Genomic DNA, 21577 nt, shown 5'->3' with positions numbered 1-21577 from the left:
GTCCCCTGCAAGTTCTTTTGTAATTTAAACAGCATGAGGGCTATTCATACATTAGGTAGTATTACAGTGAATTGCTGCTGTTGGCAAATAGAAATCTTTTAGGATCCTTGCTTTAATTCCTACTATTGCTTTTGGGGCATAGACATGAAATGCTAATGTATAAAATCTACTCAGTGCCACTCACTGTAACGCTTCTACTTAGAGAAAATGGAAGCCAGTTTCCCAAGTATTACATTTGGTAATTGTTCACGTGCGTGTCTCATTCTCTGGTACCAGTTTTAAACTCAAATGTATTCTTAGGGGATTAGGTCTTAAAACTTCCTTTTAGACCTGCCAGTTGTTTCTGGTTTTTTTAAATAGTAGATTCTATAAATAGGTTGGACTTGTTGTCTTTTAATATTATTAAGCTGTCAAAAGCAGTATGGTATGATAGAAAGAATTTTAGACTATGAGTCAAAAAAAGTGGATTCAAGTTCCTATTTTATCCTAACTTAACCTTGTCAAGTCATTTAAGCTCTTAAATTTTTCCCCCCATTGGTGGATGGACGTTAGTGGTTAGTGACAGGAGTGGTGTCAGCATCAAAGAGAATTTATTTTAAAGTTCTTTATAAATGAAAAATGCTTTTTAATAGATGAAGTTACTTTGTTTTTAAGCCTGGAAAATCAATGCCTCAGAGATAGTCTGTGTGATAACTTTTAGCCATGATGTGGCCCCGTCTTTTTAGCTCTCTTAAGAACTATTTTCCCAGTATATTTGACATTCTTTATTCCAGAAATACTGTGCTGGTATGTTTAGTAAGTTGCATATTGTAATTATTATTATTTTTTAAATTGGCTGACCTCATTTATCATTTACTTTGATCAAATTGCAGGTTTTTGACTCCACTGCTAACAAAGATAAGCTGCTTCGCATGAAATTAGGATCAGGAAAAGTCATCAAGGTAAAGGCTCAACTGTGTTCTTACGTGGTTGTATCACTTGCAGTAGGCTTAATTTAGGTTAAAATTTGTGACATTTCTAACCTGGGTATCTTCTGAGAGTCTGGAAAAGCTTGGTTTAAAAGTAAGAGGGGGAAAATGCATTATGTTATCTGCATTTGAGAGATTTTTACCTATGAGACAATATACAGTAGTCCCCCCCTTATCCTCGGTTTTGCTTTCCATGGTTTCAGTTTCCCATGGTTAACCACAGTCTGAAATTATTAAATGGAAAATTCCAGAAATAAACAATTCATAAATTTTAAGTTGCTTGCCGTTCTGAGAAGTGTGATGAAAACTCACTCTGTCCTGCCCTGGATGCGAATCATCCCTGCCCCAGCATATCCACACGGTAAACACTACTTTCCCAGTAGTCACTAAGTAGCCATCTTGGTTCATCTGTCATAGTATTGCTTGTTTTCAAGTAACCTTTATTTTACTTAATAATGGCCCCAAAGCTATTCACATAACTATTACATTGCTATAAGCATTCTATTTTATTATTTATTGTTGTTAATCTCTTACTGTGCGTGATACATAAATTAAACTTTATCATAGGTATACATGTATAGGAAACAACATAGTATATATAGGGTTTGGTACTATCTGAGGTTTCAGGCATCTGCTGGGGATCTTAGATCATATCCCCCACAGATAAGGGAGGGGACTACTGTATTGAAGATGGGTACATTTTTTTTCTCTAATTCCTACCCTTTTTCATCTTGTCACTCAGGAAATTATTAAATCCTTCCTACAGCTTAATGGGGAATGAAGTGAAACTGTTTCTTCTAGAAGTATATTATATGGGTTGATTCTTAACTGTGTGGGATGCATTGAATCAGCACTTCATAATTGTTATGGGAGGCAACTGTGACATAGCAGGAGGAGCACTGGGATTAGAGTCTGAGGACCTGGATTCACATTGTGAATTTTCCTTTGCCAGCTGTGTATAAGTGTATTATAACATAAAGAGTATTTTACACATTGGGGTATTGCTGTGTCAGGACATATTAATGCATTGGAAAGCTCTCATTCTTCTGTGGGGCAAAAAGGTTTTCTCCATAGCATTATGATTCCTTTTCTCAGAATCTTTTGGAGACTTTTTCATGCAGATCATAGCAGTTTAGGCATGGCCCTTGAAACTAGACAGATCTGGTATTGAATTGTGGCTTAACAAATTACTAACCCTGATCTTGGGCTATTTAACTTCGCTAAAGCCTCGGTTTTCTCATCTATAAAATGGGGATAATGCTGCCAACCATATGAGGTTATTTTGGGAATTAAACAACATAATGCAAGTAAGGCACTTGCCAAAGTACTTGGAAAAATGTGTTTAATAAGTGATAGCTTTTATTTCTCTTTTAATGTCATTCTTCTGTTCCTCCCAATTTCTCTCATCACCTGAGATAAGTATATTTCATTCATCTCTGGATATGCTGGCTTTTATGAGTAAATTTAAAAGCAGTGTTCTAGATATTCTTAAAACCAGCGGGGAGGTGGGGGGTTAGTTGAACTCTTTCTGGAAGTGCAAACCTGAAAGTGTGCATGAGGGAAAGCTGATGACCTGTGCTTCACTTTTCTTCCGGGGGTTGTGTCTGACGAGCTTCCCTCCATCTCTGACCCCTGAAGGGCTGGGAAGATGGGATGCTGGGCATGAGGAAAGGAGGGAAAAGGCTGCTCGTCGTCCCTCCGGCCTGTGCGCTTGGCTCTGAAGGGGCAATAGGCTGGGCTCAGTCGGTGGACTCGGTCCTGGTGTTCGAGGTGGAGATCAGGCGGGTAAGTGAAACTGCTGTGCTGCCTTGATGTCCTCTTTGCTAGTTAAATAAAGTAAGTAAATCTATTTGAAAACCAGGTTCTGAAGACTTTTTTTTAAGACCAAGGTTTACATCCTTCCAGGCTGTCTATTCAGAGGCTAGGAGAGGTAATATGACTGAGCATATTACTTCTCTTCTACACTAACCTTTTTATTTTGTCCTTAAATGGTGATTTCTACCCAGTGTGCGTACATTTTCACTTAGTAATTCCATGCCTACAAATTTATCCTATCAATTTATTCTCATAAGTATGTAAAGATATCTATATATTGATAGATATATAAAAATAGATATATAGTTTCCTCCCTCTGCCACATTATTTGTAATAGTAAAAAACTGGAAACAACAAAGTGTCCATTATTAAGAGACTGGTTAAGGTAGGGGTTTTTTTATAGAGTGGACTTTTTGGAGCTCTTAAAGAATATCCAAAATCTATTGTTAAGCCAAAGGAGGGAGTTGCAAAACAGTGTGGATAGTATGGTTGTGTGTGTGTGTGTGTGTGTGTGTGTGTGTGTGTGTGTGTGTTCGTGTTCGCCTGTGCCTGCACATAAATATGTACATACATATATTTACACAGTCATACATATATCTGTTTGTGTCTGTATACAGGGGAAGGCAAAAATAGGTTTACAGTTGTGAGTATGCAAGATAGAGTTAATAAAGCTATTGTAATTACTGTAACCTGCATGTCTTTTTCCATACAAACAACTATAAGCCTACTTTTGCCCACTTTGTATATTATATATATATCTATATATCTGTGTTTACATATATAGGTATATATATGGACACATATGTGCCCATATATTCATAGAAAATTTCTGAAAGCATTAACAGAAATTATTCTTTTTATGTATCTGTTTTGTTAGTTCATGCACTCTCGGCTAATCAAGATTAAAACTTCTTTCACAGGTTCTCACCCAAATAAAATACACGATTTCTTGGTTGACATTTTCTATCCTTTAGTTCATTTCTCACCACCCCCACTTAGTATCTTTATGGTGGAGTGTAGCCTCCAGGTTATGGGGAATTTCTTGTATAACAGCCTGGTTGCTTCAGAGTTTCATTTTATAAATTGTTTTGCTCACCAAAGTGTCCTTTTCACTTGGTGACTGATTTCTAAGAGTAGGGTTTTGTTTTCTTCTATTTATATCTGACTATTGCAAGGAGTACGTTTAACATTTATGGTAAAGGTGTTTTTTTAAGTTTTCCACAATATAAAGGTGGGTTCCTTCACTGCGAGGTTACTTTCAGGTTACTGTATAGATATTATGATATGAAGGGAAAATATTGAGACTCCAAGAAAGATCTTAACATCAGAATAAGTTCTTTCCACAGCAGGTATTTTTTTAATATAGAGACTTATGGCAAAATTGAAACTACTAGATTTTTAACTTTGAAAACCGATTTCGTAATAATTTTGAAGACTTGTCCACCTACTTTGTTAACAACTTAACTTTTAATTATTTTTCTCTCTGGAAAACAGTTTTCTAGAACTACTAATAAATAGTAAAATGATAGAAAGGGGAAAAAAAGAATGATTCAGCATGATTTTCTCAAGAATGGAGTTCAGAAAGTTTTACTTTTTTACGTTTTGCCTTTTGTACCATTTAAAATTTTGTCATGAATATGTTTAATTTTTATAATGGAGTTTGTAACAAATTGTGTTTAATTAAATTAAAACTACTCTCCTCCCACCATGGGGGAAAAAAGATCCTTTTTTGCTTTACACTGTGATTGTTAGGTCCAAATTTGGTCATGTTTATGACCATAAGTGTTATGATCATCTTTGTTGGGCCCATTGTTCTGCTACAGCCGAGAAAGGATATGCTTTTCTTTTGAAGGACTCCTTCCCAACTGGACAGTGCTGTCTCTGCTGGGTTCTTTCAGCCCTTTTTCACCTACGTGCTTCTTGCTGCCTTTTCCACAGCTGTTCTAGTCTCTCAATTTTCCTTTGAGTTAGAGGAAATCATGGCTGGTAATAGGTAAACCAATTTGTATCCATCAACACTGGGATTTTGTAAACATAAGAAAACAATTAGTTTTTTACCAGTAATCAAGTAATTATAAATTGACATACTTATTAAATTGACAAGGCTGATACGGAATGATTATGCCCAGTGTGACAAGAGTGTTGAGGATGATTTATACACTGCATGTAGAGTGTAAAGTACTTCACCCTTGCTGGTGTGAAATTTAATAGTATCTATCAGAAGTCTTAAAAATGAGCATACCTTTTATCCAACAGTTTAACTTCCGGGAATTTATGCTTTGGAAATATGTAAGATTATATGCAAATATGTAGATATAAAGCTATTCACAGAAGTATTGTTTGTGATAGAATTAGAAATAACTTGAATGTCCAATATCTAGGAATTGGTGAAATATATTTTGTTATAGCATAAATATTTATGACGTCCCAGAATTCTTTGGAGGTTTTTTTTTGTTTTGTTTGTAGATAATAGTATTTAAGTTAGGCATTCTCTTCAGTAGTTGAAAGTGATGTTGTAGATCAGTAATTTAGTAACATGGAAATACGCTAATATATTAGTGAGTGAGCAAAGCAGATTGCAAAACAGTATGGTCTCATTTTTGTAAAAACACACATACATGCACATACACAGATAAAATAAATGTGAACTACTACATCTAAATTTCTAACAATGTTATTGCTTAGTGGTTAGATTACAGTGATTCTGCCCTCCCCCCTTCTGTTCCTTGTCTGCATTTTCTCGATTGCCTACAGTGAACAGATAATGAATGACTTATGTAGTGAGGAATCAGTGAAATGCCAGGAGGATGGGGGTTGCCTTTTTGGTGACCTGTTTCACCTGTGGGTTCTTTCCCTAGGTGAAGTTTGCCAGAGACTCCGGCTCTGACGGGCACAGCGTTAGCTCCCGGGACTCTGCGGCTCCTTCTCCCATACCTGGTGCTGACAGCCTACCTGCTGATCCTGTTGTGTCACCACCCAAGTCAGGGTCAGATGCTGGATTTGTTAGAGGGGTTTATAAATAGGGATATAGTTGAAAACTAAGAGTTTTTAAGTAACTGTTAAAAATGGGATGGGGAAAGTGGGAAAAACACTTGCATCAGATTTTCCTGGCGAAAGGTTAATATTCATAGTCTGTAAAAGCACTAACTCGGATATTTAAGAATACCTGCCAAACCCTGGAGTAAAATTGGGCAAAAGGTATCATTATAAAATATATACTCAAGGGAAGGAATGTAAATAATAAGCATTTGGATGAAAAATTATTCATCATCACTAGCTTCCAGAGATTAAGCAAACAAAAGAGTTAAAATTCTGTTTTAGAGCTATTAAATTGGCAAACATTTTCAAAAATAATTTGTTTATCAGTATAATTTGGAATCGTGATTATGGATTTTGTTTTCACCTCAGGATATGTTCTACTTGTTTTCAGGGAGCCGGCTCTTCGTACCAAATCTAACTCCCTCAGTGAACAGCTTACAGTAAATACAGTGAGTATATGCATCTGTCTCCCTTACTCCCAAGTTGCGGAAAAGTTTTCATATGTAGGGTAGAGATTTAAAAAAAGTTGAGAACCGTAGATGTAGCTAGGAATCAGTGACTACTTTATTCATTCCCCCTTACATCTGCATAGACAGACCTGGGTTCAAATCTTTATTCTTATAATCATGTGTCCTTGAGAAAGCCATCTAACTTCTCTGACCCTCAGCTTTATTATTAAAATGGAAATCATTCTCACAGCCCCCTTATAGGGTTCTTGTAAGGATTGGAGATATGTATGTAAAACACTAAGCTCAGAGCCTACTTATAGTGTGTCTTCAGTAATCTCTCAAGAGATTTTTATGAGGTTTACATGAAATAATGCCTATGGAGTTTTTAGTATTATGTCTGGCATATTGTAAAAGCTCATAACATTAACTTATTGTAATTACTACATATTACCATAATTACACTACATATCTTCATACTTTCATTCTCTCCAAGGAATTCTGCACTAATTCACCAGCTAGTTGGCTTTGAACAGGGCACTGGGCCTCTGTGTCACCCCAAATGTAAGATAGTATCAGCACACTGTTGTCCTGAAATTTGGATTTGAATGTCTTTGGGAGAGTGTACACTGTAGTTTGCTGCTACCCTGCCTGGTTCATGATGGCATCTGAGTTTGCTACATGTAGATGAGATGATAACTAAAGTACTTCAAGTCCTAAAGCCCTGTGGCCTTCACCTACCACTTTGGGAAACAGGATAATTGTGTGGAGTGAAATTGATAAGTAATTTCTCTCCAACCCTAGTTATATTCAGACCAAAGCAATAATTTTAAGTAAATAATTGATGTGATATGTGTCAAAATTAATCTCCTAAACCCAGGAGGTTAAGAGAAAGAATCAGAAGAAAATTGAAAAACAAGTTATAATTTCAAATTTTTGAACAGCCACAAAAAATTGTCCAGTATTGGTTCTATTGTACTGTCTAGGCACAGCTACTTTTGTCACCTATTTCTAAATTTTAGTAACTTCTGGTACACTAGTGCTCTCTAGCCTTTTTCTTTTCTTTTTTAGTTTTTCATTAAATTGAGGCAAAATTCACGTAACATAAAATTAAACATCTCTCTCTTTTTTTACATTTAAGTTTTTATTTTTTGTTTTGAATAGGCAATGACATTCATATGGTATAGTTAGATAAACAATATAACAAGATATACATTGAGAAGACTCACTCCCACCCCCGCTCCCATCTTCCTTACTCCATCTAACCCCCCCTTAGATTGCTTTTATTGGTTTCTTATATATTCTCTCAGTGTTTCTTTATGCAGATGCAAGCAAATAGAAATGTATATTTTATTTCTCTCCCCTTCTTTCACAAAAAATAGCGTACTACATATATTACCTACCTTGCTTTTGAATATTGCAATATATTTAACAATATCTTTCCATATCAGTGTATACAAAGTTTCCTCATTCTTATTTTGCCTCTATATCATAGTGTTCTATCTTGTGGAGCCCTCCCATGATGGATCCAACTTTCTTTGGTTATGCATCGCCATCAGTTAAGAAAAAATGAGCACATGCTCCCAGTCTAGGTCTATTTACAAATAATATAATAAAGTACTGTCAATCCCTGTAAACAGGTTTATTGTCTTGTCACTGTAGCTTTAAAATAATTTAAAAATAGAGGTTATGATAATTTCTTTCTGTGCTCAGTAGATCATCTTGTGCACCCTCAGACATAGGTACTCTCCACTGAAGGCTGCACTTTGAACTAGTCAATGGATATAGATGCTTCCAGCACAGGGGCTGGTGTGTAGTCAGTGTGACTGCACTAGTGTGTAATGTATGGTCAGTGCCAAGTCAGAGTTAAATGAACCTGGATTCAGAACGAAGAGCTCCTGTTTCCTTCCCTCCCCAAATCTCTTCTGAATATCTATTTACTGAATTTCTCCCAGGCTTTTGAGAGGGTACTATCATCTAAATGCCTCCCTCCTTAAATCTGTACTTTAGTTTTTCATCTGTAAAATGAGAATAATTATGTATGGTGGGGAGACTTGATTGAAATGAAGTAATACATATGAAACCACTTTGTCCAATCCAAACATGTAGGGAATTATTTTTACTGTTGTTATTATGTATGACCCATGTATATTTCTAGGTCAGAAAATGTTATCATTTTCTGGAAGAAATGGTTTCAAATTTCTATGGCAGGGGGACTTGTTGGATATGATATAAGAGCCAAAGATGTAGAGTTGACTGAAGGTAATGAATCTTGATTACAGTGATTTTTATGGCTTTCCTGTCTTTTTAGAATCCTGATACAGTCAAGGCCAAGTTGATCTCTCGGATGGCTAAAATGGGCCAGCCCATGCTACCCATCCTTCCACCACAGCTGGATTCCAATGATTCAGAAACTGAAGTATGTTCCCCTGGCTGTAGTAGCATGACTAGTGCAGAAGTTGCTATCTTCTCTTCCTTTGGTTGAAATTATTGCTTTTTCTGCCTCTAACCCAGAATCATTATTTAGAGAGTTTATATTCAAAATGATACAGGTTGGTATTGGTAGCATGTGTTTATACTGTGATTAGCACTTCCTCTAAGAAATGGAAGCAGTTTTGCCCTGGCCAAATGGCTTAGTGGGTTGGGGTGTCATCCTGTACCCCAAAAGGTTGTGGGTTTGATTTCTGGTGAGGGCACATACCCAGGTTGCAGGTTTGTTCCCCACTCGGGGCACATGCAAGAGGCAACCGATTGATGTTTTTCTCTCACATCAATGTTTCTCAAATCAATTAAAAAGGAAAGAAAGAAAAAGCAGAAGCACTTTCATACACCTGTCACAAGCACGGGGCCGTTTTAAGTTGGTAATTTAGCCTTCCACTAGAGATTCTATGTCAATAAAAATCACCCTTCAGGCAGTGTGATGTCCAGCTCGTAAAGAGTGCTCAGCTTACATTTGCTGATGGAATATTTAGGTCCTCTAAGGAAATGGTGGTCTCCCCACTGATGTTACCTATAACTAAAGATCACACTTGTGTCTTTTGGCATTGCATGTGGTGCAGTTTTTTTGAAGGTCAAGAATTTTATTGCACCCAGATCAGTTTTTTCTTTTATGCTTAGAAAACTTTCCCACTTTTAGGCATAAACATCACATGTATTTTTAAGAAATATTTATTATTTTATATTTAGATCTAAAGTTTTAATCCATCTGAAAATTGCTGTGTGATATAAAATAACTTAATTCTTTCCTGGTTGGTTAGTTCCTTGTTGAATGAAACCGCCTTTTTTCAATTGAAATGCTTAATAGAGATCAATTTTTCTTATTCTTTCATTTTGATGTAAATCATAGCAAAGGTCATACTCCTAAAAAAATTTTTCCAAATTGCTTTTCACAATTTTGTTTTGTCCTTTTTGGAAAAGCTCTTTTAAAAAAAAAAAATATATATATATATATATATATATATATGTATATGTATATGTATATATATATTTTTATTGATTTCAGAGAGAGGAAAGGAGAGGGAGAGGGAGAGAGAGAGATAGAAACATCAATGATGAAAGAGTCATTGATCGGCTCCCTCCTGTATGCCCTGAACTGGGGATCAAGCCTGCAACCCAGGCATGTGCCCTGACCGGGAATCGAATCCCTATCGCCTGGATCCTAGGTTGATGCTCAACTGCTGAGCCATACCCGGCTGGGCAGAAAAGCTCTTAAGTAGATTTAGCATTTACAGGAGGAGGAGGTTTCCGTGGCCGTGGTGACGAGACTGACCTTTACCTGGTCTCTGGAAGTGGAGTTGGGATGAGGTCATATTCTTATTGAAACTTTCAGTGCTATTTATTCTTTGTAGAATAATTTAACTTACAAAGAAAGAAGAAACATTTAATTAAAAGGGCGTTTTTTTTAATATATATTGCTATGCAACCTGATTTTGTTTTGTTTTGCTCATCCTCACCCAAGGGTATTTTTTCCATTGAGTTTTAGAGAGAGTGGAGGGGAAGGAGAGGGGGAGAGAGACAGTGATGCAAGAGACACACATCCATTGGTTGCCTCTTGCACGTACCCCAAGCGGGACCAGGAATCGAACCCGCGACCCTTCATTGCATGGACTGACACTCTGACCACTGAGTGTACCAGTCAGGGTGCTGTGTAACCTGACTTTTTAATTTAATGTTACATTATGAACATTTATGTTAATCTCAATAATATAAATAAAGTAAGTAAATAAAGCATTATTATCTTTAATGGCAACCCAGTGCTCTATTATATTGATTTATCATTCCGTTCGCTCCGTTGTTAGACATTAGGTTAATTTAGAGTCGTAGTGATGTAAAAGTGAGATGCTTTTCCAGAAATGCATAATACATTTCTGAGAGTGTCAGGAATGAGAGAAAGTGTCAAAGTAAAAGAATGTCAGAGATTTCAGCCCTTGAACTGTGGCATAGCAGGTTGTAGTCTCTGTATGTTTGCCTCAGGTCTTTCCTCTCTATAAATAAGGAAGATGTTTGTAAGATGACTTTGTTTAGAGCTATAGCAGGGAACAACATTGCTTTGATTTTTATGAAAAGAAAGAATGGAGGAAACGCTCTAAAACTCTATTATCCCCAAAACATTATGGTAACGAGGTACAGTGAATCCTTCTGTATGAGCTGTTCTCCTTGAGTACTTTGAGGTCTGTGGAGATTATTTGGCAGAAAACAAGGGACTGAATTATTCCCTGGGTTTCCTTGCAAGAGACCCCTCTTCTGTGGGAACAGACTAGGTCAATCTTAAGGTCACTGCTGTTTTGGTAAATGATACACTCTGGAGAGCAGTCACTTTAGCTGCTTCACATAATAAAACTTAACAACTTAGAATGTTCAAGGAAGTTATATTTAATTATTTGATATGATTTACAGGGAGAAGGGATCTTATTCTATTACATAATAGAAAACTTTCTCCCCACAACCCACACCCTGAACCCTTGCCTTCATGCTCTTCCTTCCTCCTCTTTGCCTAGAAACCCTGTTGTAAGTAGGTTTAGGGTGGACAGCCAGCCTTAGTCTTCAGTTAAGGACTCATCATAATAACTAAAATGCTGGTGCCTGTTTCAGGAAGTGAATGCTTTGCGAGGAGCTGGGCAACCTGTGCCGACTCCACCCATCCAGCCCTCTCCTCAGCCAGCCCAGCCAGTGCCGCCACTGGTGACCGCACATGGTAAGGAAGCTCTGCAGCTCTGTGGCCTTGAATCGGGTCAGCACCAAAGCTATCATCACTATTCCTTAAATTGTTAGGCTGCATCATTTTAGACTAGAGTGTGAAACTTGTCACTTCATCCCTAGGCAGGGCATCTTCCGACCTGGTGATGTATTTGGTCTGCTTGCTGTTTCACATTGTCAGTTTTGGAAATCTGCACTCAGCTAATGAGATACCTCCCTCTGTGCAATTCTGTACTTCCTGTTAGCTGATAGGATTGTCTGTGTGAGTCAAATGCACCTGAGAATGCCCACTTTTGTTCCACTAGCCTATTGCTGAGACTGCAGTAGAATTGGTTTTAGGAGATTAGGTGGGAAAAGTGGTCAAGTCTAAAGCCTGACAGTATGTAAGGTGATACTCTAGGTAATGGTGAAAACTTCTTGCTTTATCGTAGCACCTCAGCTGTCTGTTTCTGGATTCCAAGCACCCTCTGCTGCCTTAATGCAAGTTTCATCTCTTGATTCCCACTCCTCAGCTGTATCTGGAAATTCCCAGTCCTTTCAGGTAACATTTTAAAACCATATCACTTACATGCTATAATTTATTATGGTTCTAGTCAGTGTCTTTTCTTCCTGCATGATTCGTACAGCAGCAGCTCCCTACAATCGGAGATTGTAGTTTTTCCTCTTCCTGAACCACCACTTTTTCATCCCTAAACCAGTCAAGGGATTACATGCCTTATGGGTTGTAATAAAGATTAAATGCAAAAACAAACAAAGCACCTGGTCCAAAACCTAGCACACAATTGAGGCACAATCCATGTTTGTTTCCTTTACTTTTTACTTGTGCCTAGCTGAGGGGCATAATACAATTCATGTCTTCTGTGTTCTTTCAAACAGCTGATAGGCTAAGATTCTGCACTGTATTCAGCACAGTAGTTGTAGGTTGAGGGTGGAGGCTGCATAGAAAATACAGCTGGAATCTAGTGTCCAGTTACCCTCCAAAAGTGATCCCTTAGAGTAGGTTTTATTTTCAGTTTTTTACAGGAGGCAGTGGCAGCACCCTGTCGGTCTCTGCTGGTTGATTGCCAGGATAGTGGGTGCTTCCTTCTGCCCCTATACATTTGATGGGCAAGACATACTATATTCCCAATGATAACAGGGCCTCACTTCCGTGGTGATTTTATTTTTTATTTTTTTTAAGAATAGTTAATTGATTTTTAGAGAGAGCGGAAAGGGGAGAGAGAGAGAAACATCGATGTGAGAGTGCAACAGTAGGCCACCTCCTACACGCCCTAGCAGGAGAGAGGCATCCTTTGGAACCTGGTGGATTTAGTTTGGCAACTCTGTGAGCACCCTCCTTTTACCTCCCTCTCCTTAGTTAAAACTAAGCAGAGTTGTTTTAGTTTTAACATTTCTTAGACCATGAATAGGCCCAATGGCTGGGGAATTAATTCTTATTTAATTAAATCATATCACCAGAGGACTGCGGAGTGACCTGACACCCTTCCCTCATTTTCTACGTGGGACTTCAGTCACCTGGTTATGAAGCTAACGCTCCTGCTGCAGTTGTTACTCATTACCAAACCCAGATCCCATCCATCTCTATCTTCAATAAGCTTAAGTCCCCTTCTAGCTTGTCCACTTTATTCTCTCAAAGATACATTAAGCAAAAAAGAGAAACATGGATGTTTTATAATGTGCTGTAACTTGGCGTTTTCTTAGCCCTATACAGGTATGCCAGCCTACAGTTATCCCCAGGCATCAACGGTCACCTCCCAGCTGCAGCCTGTTCGGCCCTTGTACCCAGCACCGCTCTCTCAGTCTCCCCATTTTCAAGGTAGGGAGTGATCCCCTTAGTTTCTCATCTTCTCTTCCTGTGCTCTCCTTCCTTCCATCCATTTTTCGTGTTTACTCCAATAGATCTCTGCCCTTTTTTTCTTATCTTTTTAAAATTAGCTTTCTTGAGATATTTATATACCATACAATTCGCTCATTTTAAGTGTATAATTCAATGATTTTTTAGTAAGTTTACAGAGTTGTGCAACCATCACCACAATCCAATTTTAGAACATTTCCATCATCCCTCCAAAAACCCTCATCCCACTTTCTGGGTTTTATTTCTTGCATTTCTCCCTCCAGCCCTTTTTAATTCCTCTGTCAGAGTAGCTCTGTAGAGTTTATAGAAAATAGTAAAATATTGGAGGAAATTGAGAGAAAGCATGATGACTCTTGTGGATGTTCAGTATCTCAAATGAAAGCTGATTTGTTAAAATTTTTAAATTATGAAAATAATATGTTTTTATTAAAAAGTCAAACACAAAAGGGTGTAAAGTGAAAAGTACTGTCCTCCATCATTAAAACCCCCTGCCCACAGGAAACTGTTATTAACAGTTACTTGGGTAACTTTTCAGATATCTTGTATGCATGTACAAGTGTGGTTTTCTTGTGTATAAAACAAAACAAAATAAAATAAATGTTAACAGCTGAGATGGTGTCCTAGCTTCTTGTTCTTTAGCTTTCTTTTGCATAATAATCATCTTTGCCATTAGGATAGTGGTTGGAAGAAGCAAGTATATCCTATAACATAACGTATGGGTTTCCTGGGCGCAGCCTTCATCTGGAAGCCCCATTCCTCTCCATCTGGGAAACCATGAAACCTGTCATCTCTGTATAGCCTTCCCTCCCTCCTCTCTTCCCAGAAACATGATTGTGTATACGTGTCACCAAAGAGTTAATCTTGCTTTCTCTGTGCTCCTTTTGTACCTTGTACATGGTCCATTTTTTGCACTTAAAACACTATGTTGTAATGATCTGTTTACATGTGAGTCTCTTCCCACCAGACTGTGAGCTTGCCAAGGGCAGGAACCATGTTTTATTATTTCTGTATCCCTGGTACCTGGTACAATGCCTGGCACGCAGTTGGATGGATGGAGAAATAATCTGAGCTGCTAGTGCTGTGGCAGACCAAAGTGAGCATCCTTTTCCCTTGGACCAACCTGTATCCCCGATGCATTTTGCGGGAGTGTAGCTTAGTTATTGTTAGCTTTGGAGCCCTTGTGCTTCTGTCTGCCCTGTATCTTACCCTGAAGTGTGAATCACGTACAGCATTTCCCAGTATTTGGAAATGTTCATTTCTTTCTTTCCTCTGCTGAGAGAGCTGTTGGCTTTTCCTCATACAATGTCCTCTGCTCCAGTTTCCTAAGTTTCTTTTTTACTTATTTCTGTTTAGGATCTGGTGACATGGCTTCATTTCTCATGACTGAAGCCCGACAGCATAACACTGAAATTCGAATGGCAGTCAGCAAAGTGGCTGATAAAATGGATCATCTCATGACTAAGGTGACTGAGCCAGGTTGGGGGTTATGTTGAAAGTGGGTACAAGCAGGGGGTACAAATAGGGAGCAACCAGGGCTGTAGGTAAACTCTTCCTTGGTTTCCTATATTCATAGTAGTTAGTAGTTATTTCCCTAGAAGGATAATTATTATTTTGGGATCCAGTTAGCAGAAGAAAACTCTAGCTTACATTAGAGATTGTCTCAGAAACTCATTAGCCCCCTCAAAAAGTGGTTCTATCTTGGGTACATTATATTTCTTCATTTAAAAATTTCTCACAGATCTGTCTGGCACCCCTTTTGTAGGTTGAAGAGTTAGAGAAGCATAGTGCTGGCAATTCCCTGCTTATTCCTAGCATGTCGGTTACAATGGAAACAAAGATGATCATGAGCAACATCCAGCGAATTATTCAGGTGAGGTGACCTGCAGAATACTCAGCCTGTAGGTCTTGGCCCTGCTCCCTCCCAGGATGTACCACCCTTTAAAACCTCCACTCTGGAAATAAAGAGCATGTGGTAAATGTTGCACTGAGTTGAGAAATTCTGGAAAATCCATTATTGCTTAATTTGGTCCAAATGACTTATCACTATATAGTCAGGAGGAAACATTTCTCTTTGACCCTATTTCAAAATTTTGCTTCATTTTATAGCCATTTGTATGTTTAATCTATTGGGCATGGTGATTTGTATCCACCAGGTATAATTTGATATGCTGTTTTAAGTATTATATCTATATGGATATATATTCTAGTTTTTTGTCTCAAAATTTGTAACAATGTCACTGTTTTATCTGGCACTTTTCTCTTAAGTTACACATCATACATTTTGAATTTAGGAAAATGAAAGGTTGAAGCAAGAGGTCCTAGAAAAGAGCAGTCGGATAGAAGAACAGAATGACAAGATTAGTGAACTAATTGAACGAAATCAGAGGTAATGACAGGTACGGGGCACTAGCTAGGATGGCAAAAGGGTTTAATTTGTAAATCCCCAAGTTAAGTAAACATGTTTGTTTAGGGCAGTTTACCTGTATTTCTTCTGTTTCTGTTTCTGTTTCCTGCCAGTCATGTGAATTACTGCGTGTTTTCTGAGAGGCATTTCAGTAGAAAGACCTCAGTAGGCTGTGATGTAAGGCAGACCTCTGTTTGAATCCCAGCTCTGCTCTTCATTTGTTACCTGGCTTTGGGCATTGTATTTATTCCTACTGGCCCTAATTTCTGCATCTGTAAAAGTGGTGTTAATACTTAGAAAACTGGTATCAACTCTTCTCTCTTCTGTGTAGGCTGACTCTATTTAATCAAACAGAATTTCACTGATTTCCACATAAAACCTAAGTATTTTGTCATTTTTCTAGATTCCTCTGAAGATTTGGGGGGATGGTCAGTAGCACACGTCATAGTATATAGTATTTCACTTTAAAAAATCATTCTCCCATATTTCTCTTCTTCAGTGTCTCTTGTCTCTCATGCAGCAGAGGGCAGGGAGTGGCTTTCTTTTCTTCCTCCTTGCAGCCTCCTTCAGTCTCTCTTGCCTTCTCACCTCCTCTCATCACATACCCTTCCAATTTCTCTCCTAATTATGCAAATTCAAAGCAGTTCACTCCAGCCCAGGTTCCTGCCTCCAAACTTGATTACTGCAGCTCTGAGGGAAAGAAAATGCCTTCAGATTGTTTTTCATGACAGTGTAGAGCAATATTGTGAGGACTGAATATGCATTGGGTTACAGCTGTAATACATTTGGTGCTTGATAAATGTTTCCTTTTTCCCTATTATCTCATAGGTATGTTGAACAGAGTAACTTGATGATGGAGAAGAGGAACAACTCCCTTCAGACAGCCACGGAAAACACACAGGCAAGAGTATTGCATGCTGAGCAAGAGAAGGTAAAGTCATGGGAGAGGAAAGCCCAGTCAGGATGTGTGGCGCTAGGAGTGGTCCTGTGTGCGCACTTGCCAATCTGCTCTTCAGCAGAGTCTTTGCCATCATTGGGAAGAGACTAGAAATCTTCCAGTAGATTTAATATATTCCTTACCCAGATATGTTACATTAATATGCTCTGCAGTAAGGTGACTCAGAAACAGTCACTGATCTTAGTAATTTAAGGTAAGAATTACACAGCTTATTATAAACTAAATTTACTCTGTTGACAGAATCAATAGAAAATTCCTATTATTCCATGTAGCAAGTGTTTTTAGTGAAATTTAAGACTGTTTAGTTTGCTCCTTCATCTGTGTCTGCCAGAGCATTTTAAAGTACTGCTTTTGACGTCAGGGAGAAATTGTAGACTCAGAAGTTAATTGCCATTGAAGACAATTAGTTTAAATTTTAAAATACCCTTTTTTATTTAAAAAATGTAGAAAAGTTAGAAAATGGCAAGAATACCTTTTCTCATGTTATCAGATTGGTAACATTTACCAATAGGTTGTGACTGCTTCCCACTAATAATCTTTGACAACACCATTCTTAATAGTTGCATACAGGAGAGTTGTATCATAATTTGCTTACTCAAGCCCATTTTTTAGCATTTAATTTTTTCATTCTTTTGCAACTGTATACAATGCTATATCTAACATCCTTGTATCAAAATTTTTGTAATCTTACAAAATAATTCCTAAGGACAAATTTCTGCAAGGGAATTCCTGAGTCAGACACTTTGTACATTTTGAAGTCTTGATTTTAGTTTAATGAGTTCAAAGGTGAGCTTAGTTCCCTTCCTACCCGTTCAGTCAGCATAGACTATGTGAGGTTGGGTCATCACTTATAGACAAAGAACACCCGTGTTTAAAGTGACATTATACTTTGTTACTCTTCAGGCCAAGGTGACGGAAGAGTTAGCAGCAGCCACTGCACAGGTCTCTCACCTGCAGCTGAAAATGTCTGCTCACCAAAAGAAAGAGACAGAGCTGCAGATGCAGCTGACAGAAAGCGCGAAGGAGACAGACCTCCTCAGGGGCCAGCTCACCAAACTGCAGGCCGAGCTCTCAGGTGTGTCCTTTGCAGAGAGGGCTAGGACTTTGACCATTTAAACTTAAGGTATTAAACCATTTTCTTCCTCTCAAGACATTTGGCATAACTCTCATGAAGTTTGTGAAGACTGAGCCAAAAATAAAGGTGGGCCAGTATAAATGTACATACGTGATGGTTTGACGTGAAAGACAACAAAAAACTATTCATTTAGAATTGATCAGTGGCCGCAGTTCCACTTTGTTCGACCACGTGTTGCCTTCAATACCTTTGGTACTTAAAATTGGCCTCACAGGCCTGGAAGGTAGAGTTCCTCTAACTTGTGACACAGTAGAAGTTCATGGAAGTCGTACTTCCTGTACTGGTTGCCCCTCTCCTGGAGAATGGCACTCAGCCCCTCCAGTTGGCCTATTTCCCATCATGTTGCTCAGTTCGTCCTGGCTCTGTACATCTGTAGTTATTGTGTTACTTTTGATCCATGCTGTTCTCTGGACTTGGTGTGCCCACCATCACCAATATTTGTCTCCATTTTTTTCCCCCCAAAATCTGCCTTTCTCAGATGATTTCTTTATTTTTTTCTGCCACATTTTATCTTCTTTAAAATTCTCTCTCTCAGACATTACGACCATTCTCACATGTTGTCTTTGATCAGCAGTATTCATATGTATGTTTTCCTGTCTGGAATGCAAGCCCCTGGAGGGCAAGGGTGGTGGTGTCTTTCTCCCCTTTGTAAAGTCCTTTCCTCCAAATTAGTGTTAATGCAGTGCCTGGCACAAAGGTGGTGCCCAAGCCATGGTGACTTGAATAGAAGGTTTAGGAAGTCCAACATGTTGACTCACCAGCTCAGCGTATAGAAACAAATGTGGAAGCACAGGTGGGGCCAGTGGGTGTAGCTGGAGCAGCAGCAGAGTTCACTGCCTGATAGCTAAAAAACACTGTCAGTGGGTACAGTGATATCTTGAAGATAAATCCCTTTTCTTTTAGAGCATAACCTGGGTACACATGAGAGAGAGGCTTAGATTTGAATGTCATACAGATACCTTTTCTGCTTTTGTGGTGCCCTGTGACGGTTACCTCAAGAGTGCCATAGTGTCTCAAAAGTTTTCCAAACAAAGTAAATGTTGATACATTACATTTTTAAGAGATATTTTAAATAGCTTTATTTAAGAAGGGATATTTTGAAAGCAAACCCTTGGTAGAATGCCTCAGCTACTGAGAAGCTTGAGAATATCTTACCCAAGCAGTGGAAAGGGCTGGACCAATACCAAACATCTGTCCAGTGTGCCGAGGCAGTGACTGAAGTGGAACTGTGGGAGTGATATGTTTTTAAGGTGGTCTTTGACTGCTTGGAACTTTTCCATTTTGTATGTGTGGAACGTGAAATAAACATACAGAGATAAATACGGGTTAGTGGGGGAGTCAGTATATGGCTTGATGAATCTATTGCTGGTCAGAGAGGTGATACTGAAAGTATTAAGGGGAAGATACCCATGTGGTTGGACTGGGAGATCACAGAATGCAGCTTTGAAGAAGCTTCTGGGCTGCTGTATAGCCCACTGGAGCTCTGGTTCTGCAGCTAAGTCTCTCTGCTGTTACATCCCAGAGCTCCAAGAAACCTCTGAGCAAACACAGTCCAAATTCAAAAGTGAAAAGCAAAGTCGGAGGCAAATGGAACTCAAGGTGACAGCGCTGGAGGAAGAGCTGACTGACCTTCGAGCTGAGAAGGAGTCTCTGGAAAAGGTAAGTTTTACAACTGAAGTTTCTCTGTTGAACCCCATTGGCTAGGGTTAGCTGTTTAATACACATTTTTAATTTCCTTTTAAAGATTACAAATAAGACAAAAAAGTATAAAATAAAAATAAAATTTATTTTCCCCCCCTATTTAATCTCGTGTTAGAGATAACAACTATAAACAATGTGTGTTTACCCTTCTAGATTGTTTTCTGTGTGTATAAAACATACATACATACTCATACATACATTCACATAGCTACACTGATAATGGGATCATGTTTAATGCTTTTTCACAACATTGTGGACATTGTTCTGATAACACTGAGAACTTCCTCAGTCTTGTTTAGCTGCTGCATAGTAGTCTTCTGTGAGGCTGCACCGTCACATACTTAACCATTCACCTATTGATAGATATTTATGTTTCTATTTTTTCACTATTTCAAGCATTGCTGCTTTGGACATTCTTGTACTATATAATTATTTTTCCAAATTTATTTGTGCATTCTCATAAAATGGATTGTTTGAATTAGAATTGCTGGATTAGAGAGAGAGATAAAAACATCAATGATGAGAGAGTCATTGATCGGCTGCCTAGCCCACAACCCAGGCATGTGCCCTGACCGGGAACCAAACCCCGATCTCCTGGATCCTAGGTCGATGCTCAACTGCTGAGCCACACCCAGCCAGGCTTTATTTTATTTTAATATATCTTTATTGATTTCAGAGAGAAGAAAGGAAAGGGAGAGAGAGAGAGAGATAGAAACATCAATGATGAGAGAGTTATTGATTGGCTGCCTCCTGCACACCCCTGACTGGGGATCGAGCCCACAATCAGGGAACGTGCCCTGACCGGGAGTCAAACCCTGATCGCCTGGATCGTAGGTCGACACTCAACCGCTGAGCCACGCCTGGCCGGGCCACATCTAAATTTAAAAAAAAAATATTGCCAGGTTATCATAAAGTGGAATGCACTATGTGAGCAAACCCATTTTTCCATCCAATTTCCAAATCTGCATGTATCAGTTTTTCTAATCTTACAGTCTGATAGGTGATAAATGCTGTCTTATTTTAATATGTAACTTAGTAGTAAAGCTTTCATTTATTTAATACCTAATTGTATTTCTTCCATGCCCTCTTTCCTTTGCCCTCTTTCGTATTGTAATATTAGTTTTATTTGAAACACTAATAAGGGTATTGATCTTTGCCAGTCATAGATGCCACAAATATTTTTCTAGTTTTTTGTTTTTAAACTTTATTTATAGTATCTTTCAGTGTGTTAAAATTTTAATATCAGGGTAATTTCAGCCCATTCAGCAAAATGAGAACATTTCTGTGTTTTTCTATTTTCTGGAATGGTTTAAATATAAAAAGAACAAACTGTTGCTGAGGCTTCAGTAAAACTCTCCAATAAAGCCCTTTCAGCCTAGTGCCTTTTAGGGGATAAATCTTATGCTCCATTTTTAGTTTCTTCTATGATTTTATCAGGTTTTATAAAACCAATTCATTCTGATTTTTTGGCTGGTTTCAGTTTTTTATTGTTGTAGATCCTTGTAATACAGTCTTTATGAACATGATTTATTTTAAATTCTAATTTGTGGAATTTCTGGGTGCACGTATTTCGAAGTCTTTTCACAGGACTGCCAAATTACCATCTAAAGAGAGTATACCCATTTATTTTCCTGCCAGCAGGGCATGAAAGTGTCCGCTTCACTGTAGAAATGTTTCCCACCTCTTAATAGAATTATAGTTAAACCTCTTACTGTTTTCCTCCTTGTCACAATTTTTCTCACCCAGTAGCCAAGAATGTTAAATATATAGGGAAAATTAAACTAAAAAATTCATTGTTTCCAGCCATGAAATAAGGACCAAGTAAGGTCAGTCACTTCCACCACCATCTTCATTTATCCCCTATTCCAGCTAGAGCTGATGATGGTTCTCTCGTTCCTTAGAACCTCTCAGAAAGGAAAAAGAAGTCAGCTCAGGAGCGCTGTCAGGCCGAGGAGGAAATAGAGGAAATTCGCAAGTCATACCAGGAGGAATTGAACAGACTTCGACAGCTCTTGAAAAAGGCCCGGGTGTCCACAGACCAAGCAGCTACAGAGCAGGTA

General features: G+C 38.3%; 1 protein-coding gene across 2 annotated transcripts in view; it reads left to right on the top strand.

Moving 5' to 3' along the window:
- Positions 1–21577, top strand: part of FKBP15 (FKBP prolyl isomerase family member 15) — a 48777-nt gene that overhangs the window by 18810 nt on the left and 8390 nt on the right. The window contains exons 8-22 of one of the 2 annotated variants that reach the window (XM_081150649.1): positions 873–941; positions 2607–2753; positions 5642–5769; positions 6214–6271; positions 8580–8687; positions 11360–11462; positions 11896–12005; positions 13166–13280; positions 14673–14782; positions 15082–15189; positions 15611–15705; positions 16552–16624; positions 17585–17756; positions 19339–19475; positions 21419–21574. In XM_081150649.1, the coding sequence (XP_081006775.1) occupies positions 873–941; positions 2607–2753; positions 5642–5769; positions 6214–6271; positions 8580–8687; positions 11360–11462; positions 11896–12005; positions 13166–13280; positions 14673–14782; positions 15082–15189; positions 15611–15705; positions 16552–16624; positions 17585–17756; positions 19339–19475; positions 21419–21574 (1689 nt within the window). Of the gene's footprint in view, positions 1–872; positions 942–2606; positions 2754–5641; positions 5770–6213; positions 6272–8579; positions 8688–11359; positions 11463–11895; positions 12006–13165; positions 13281–14672; positions 14783–15081; positions 15190–15610; positions 15706–16551; positions 16655–17584; positions 17757–19338; positions 19476–21418; positions 21575–21577 lie in introns of both variants that reach the window. The other variant, XM_081150648.1, reaches the window with a different exon arrangement.

Source organism: Miniopterus schreibersii, assembly GCF_964146895.1.
Source record: "Miniopterus schreibersii genome assembly, chromosome: 11".
Classification (NCBI taxonomy): domain Eukaryota; kingdom Metazoa; phylum Chordata; class Mammalia; order Chiroptera; family Miniopteridae; genus Miniopterus; species Miniopterus schreibersii.
The sequence above is the reverse complement of the archived record's forward strand: the minus strand, read 5'-3'. Positions and strand labels throughout refer to the sequence as shown.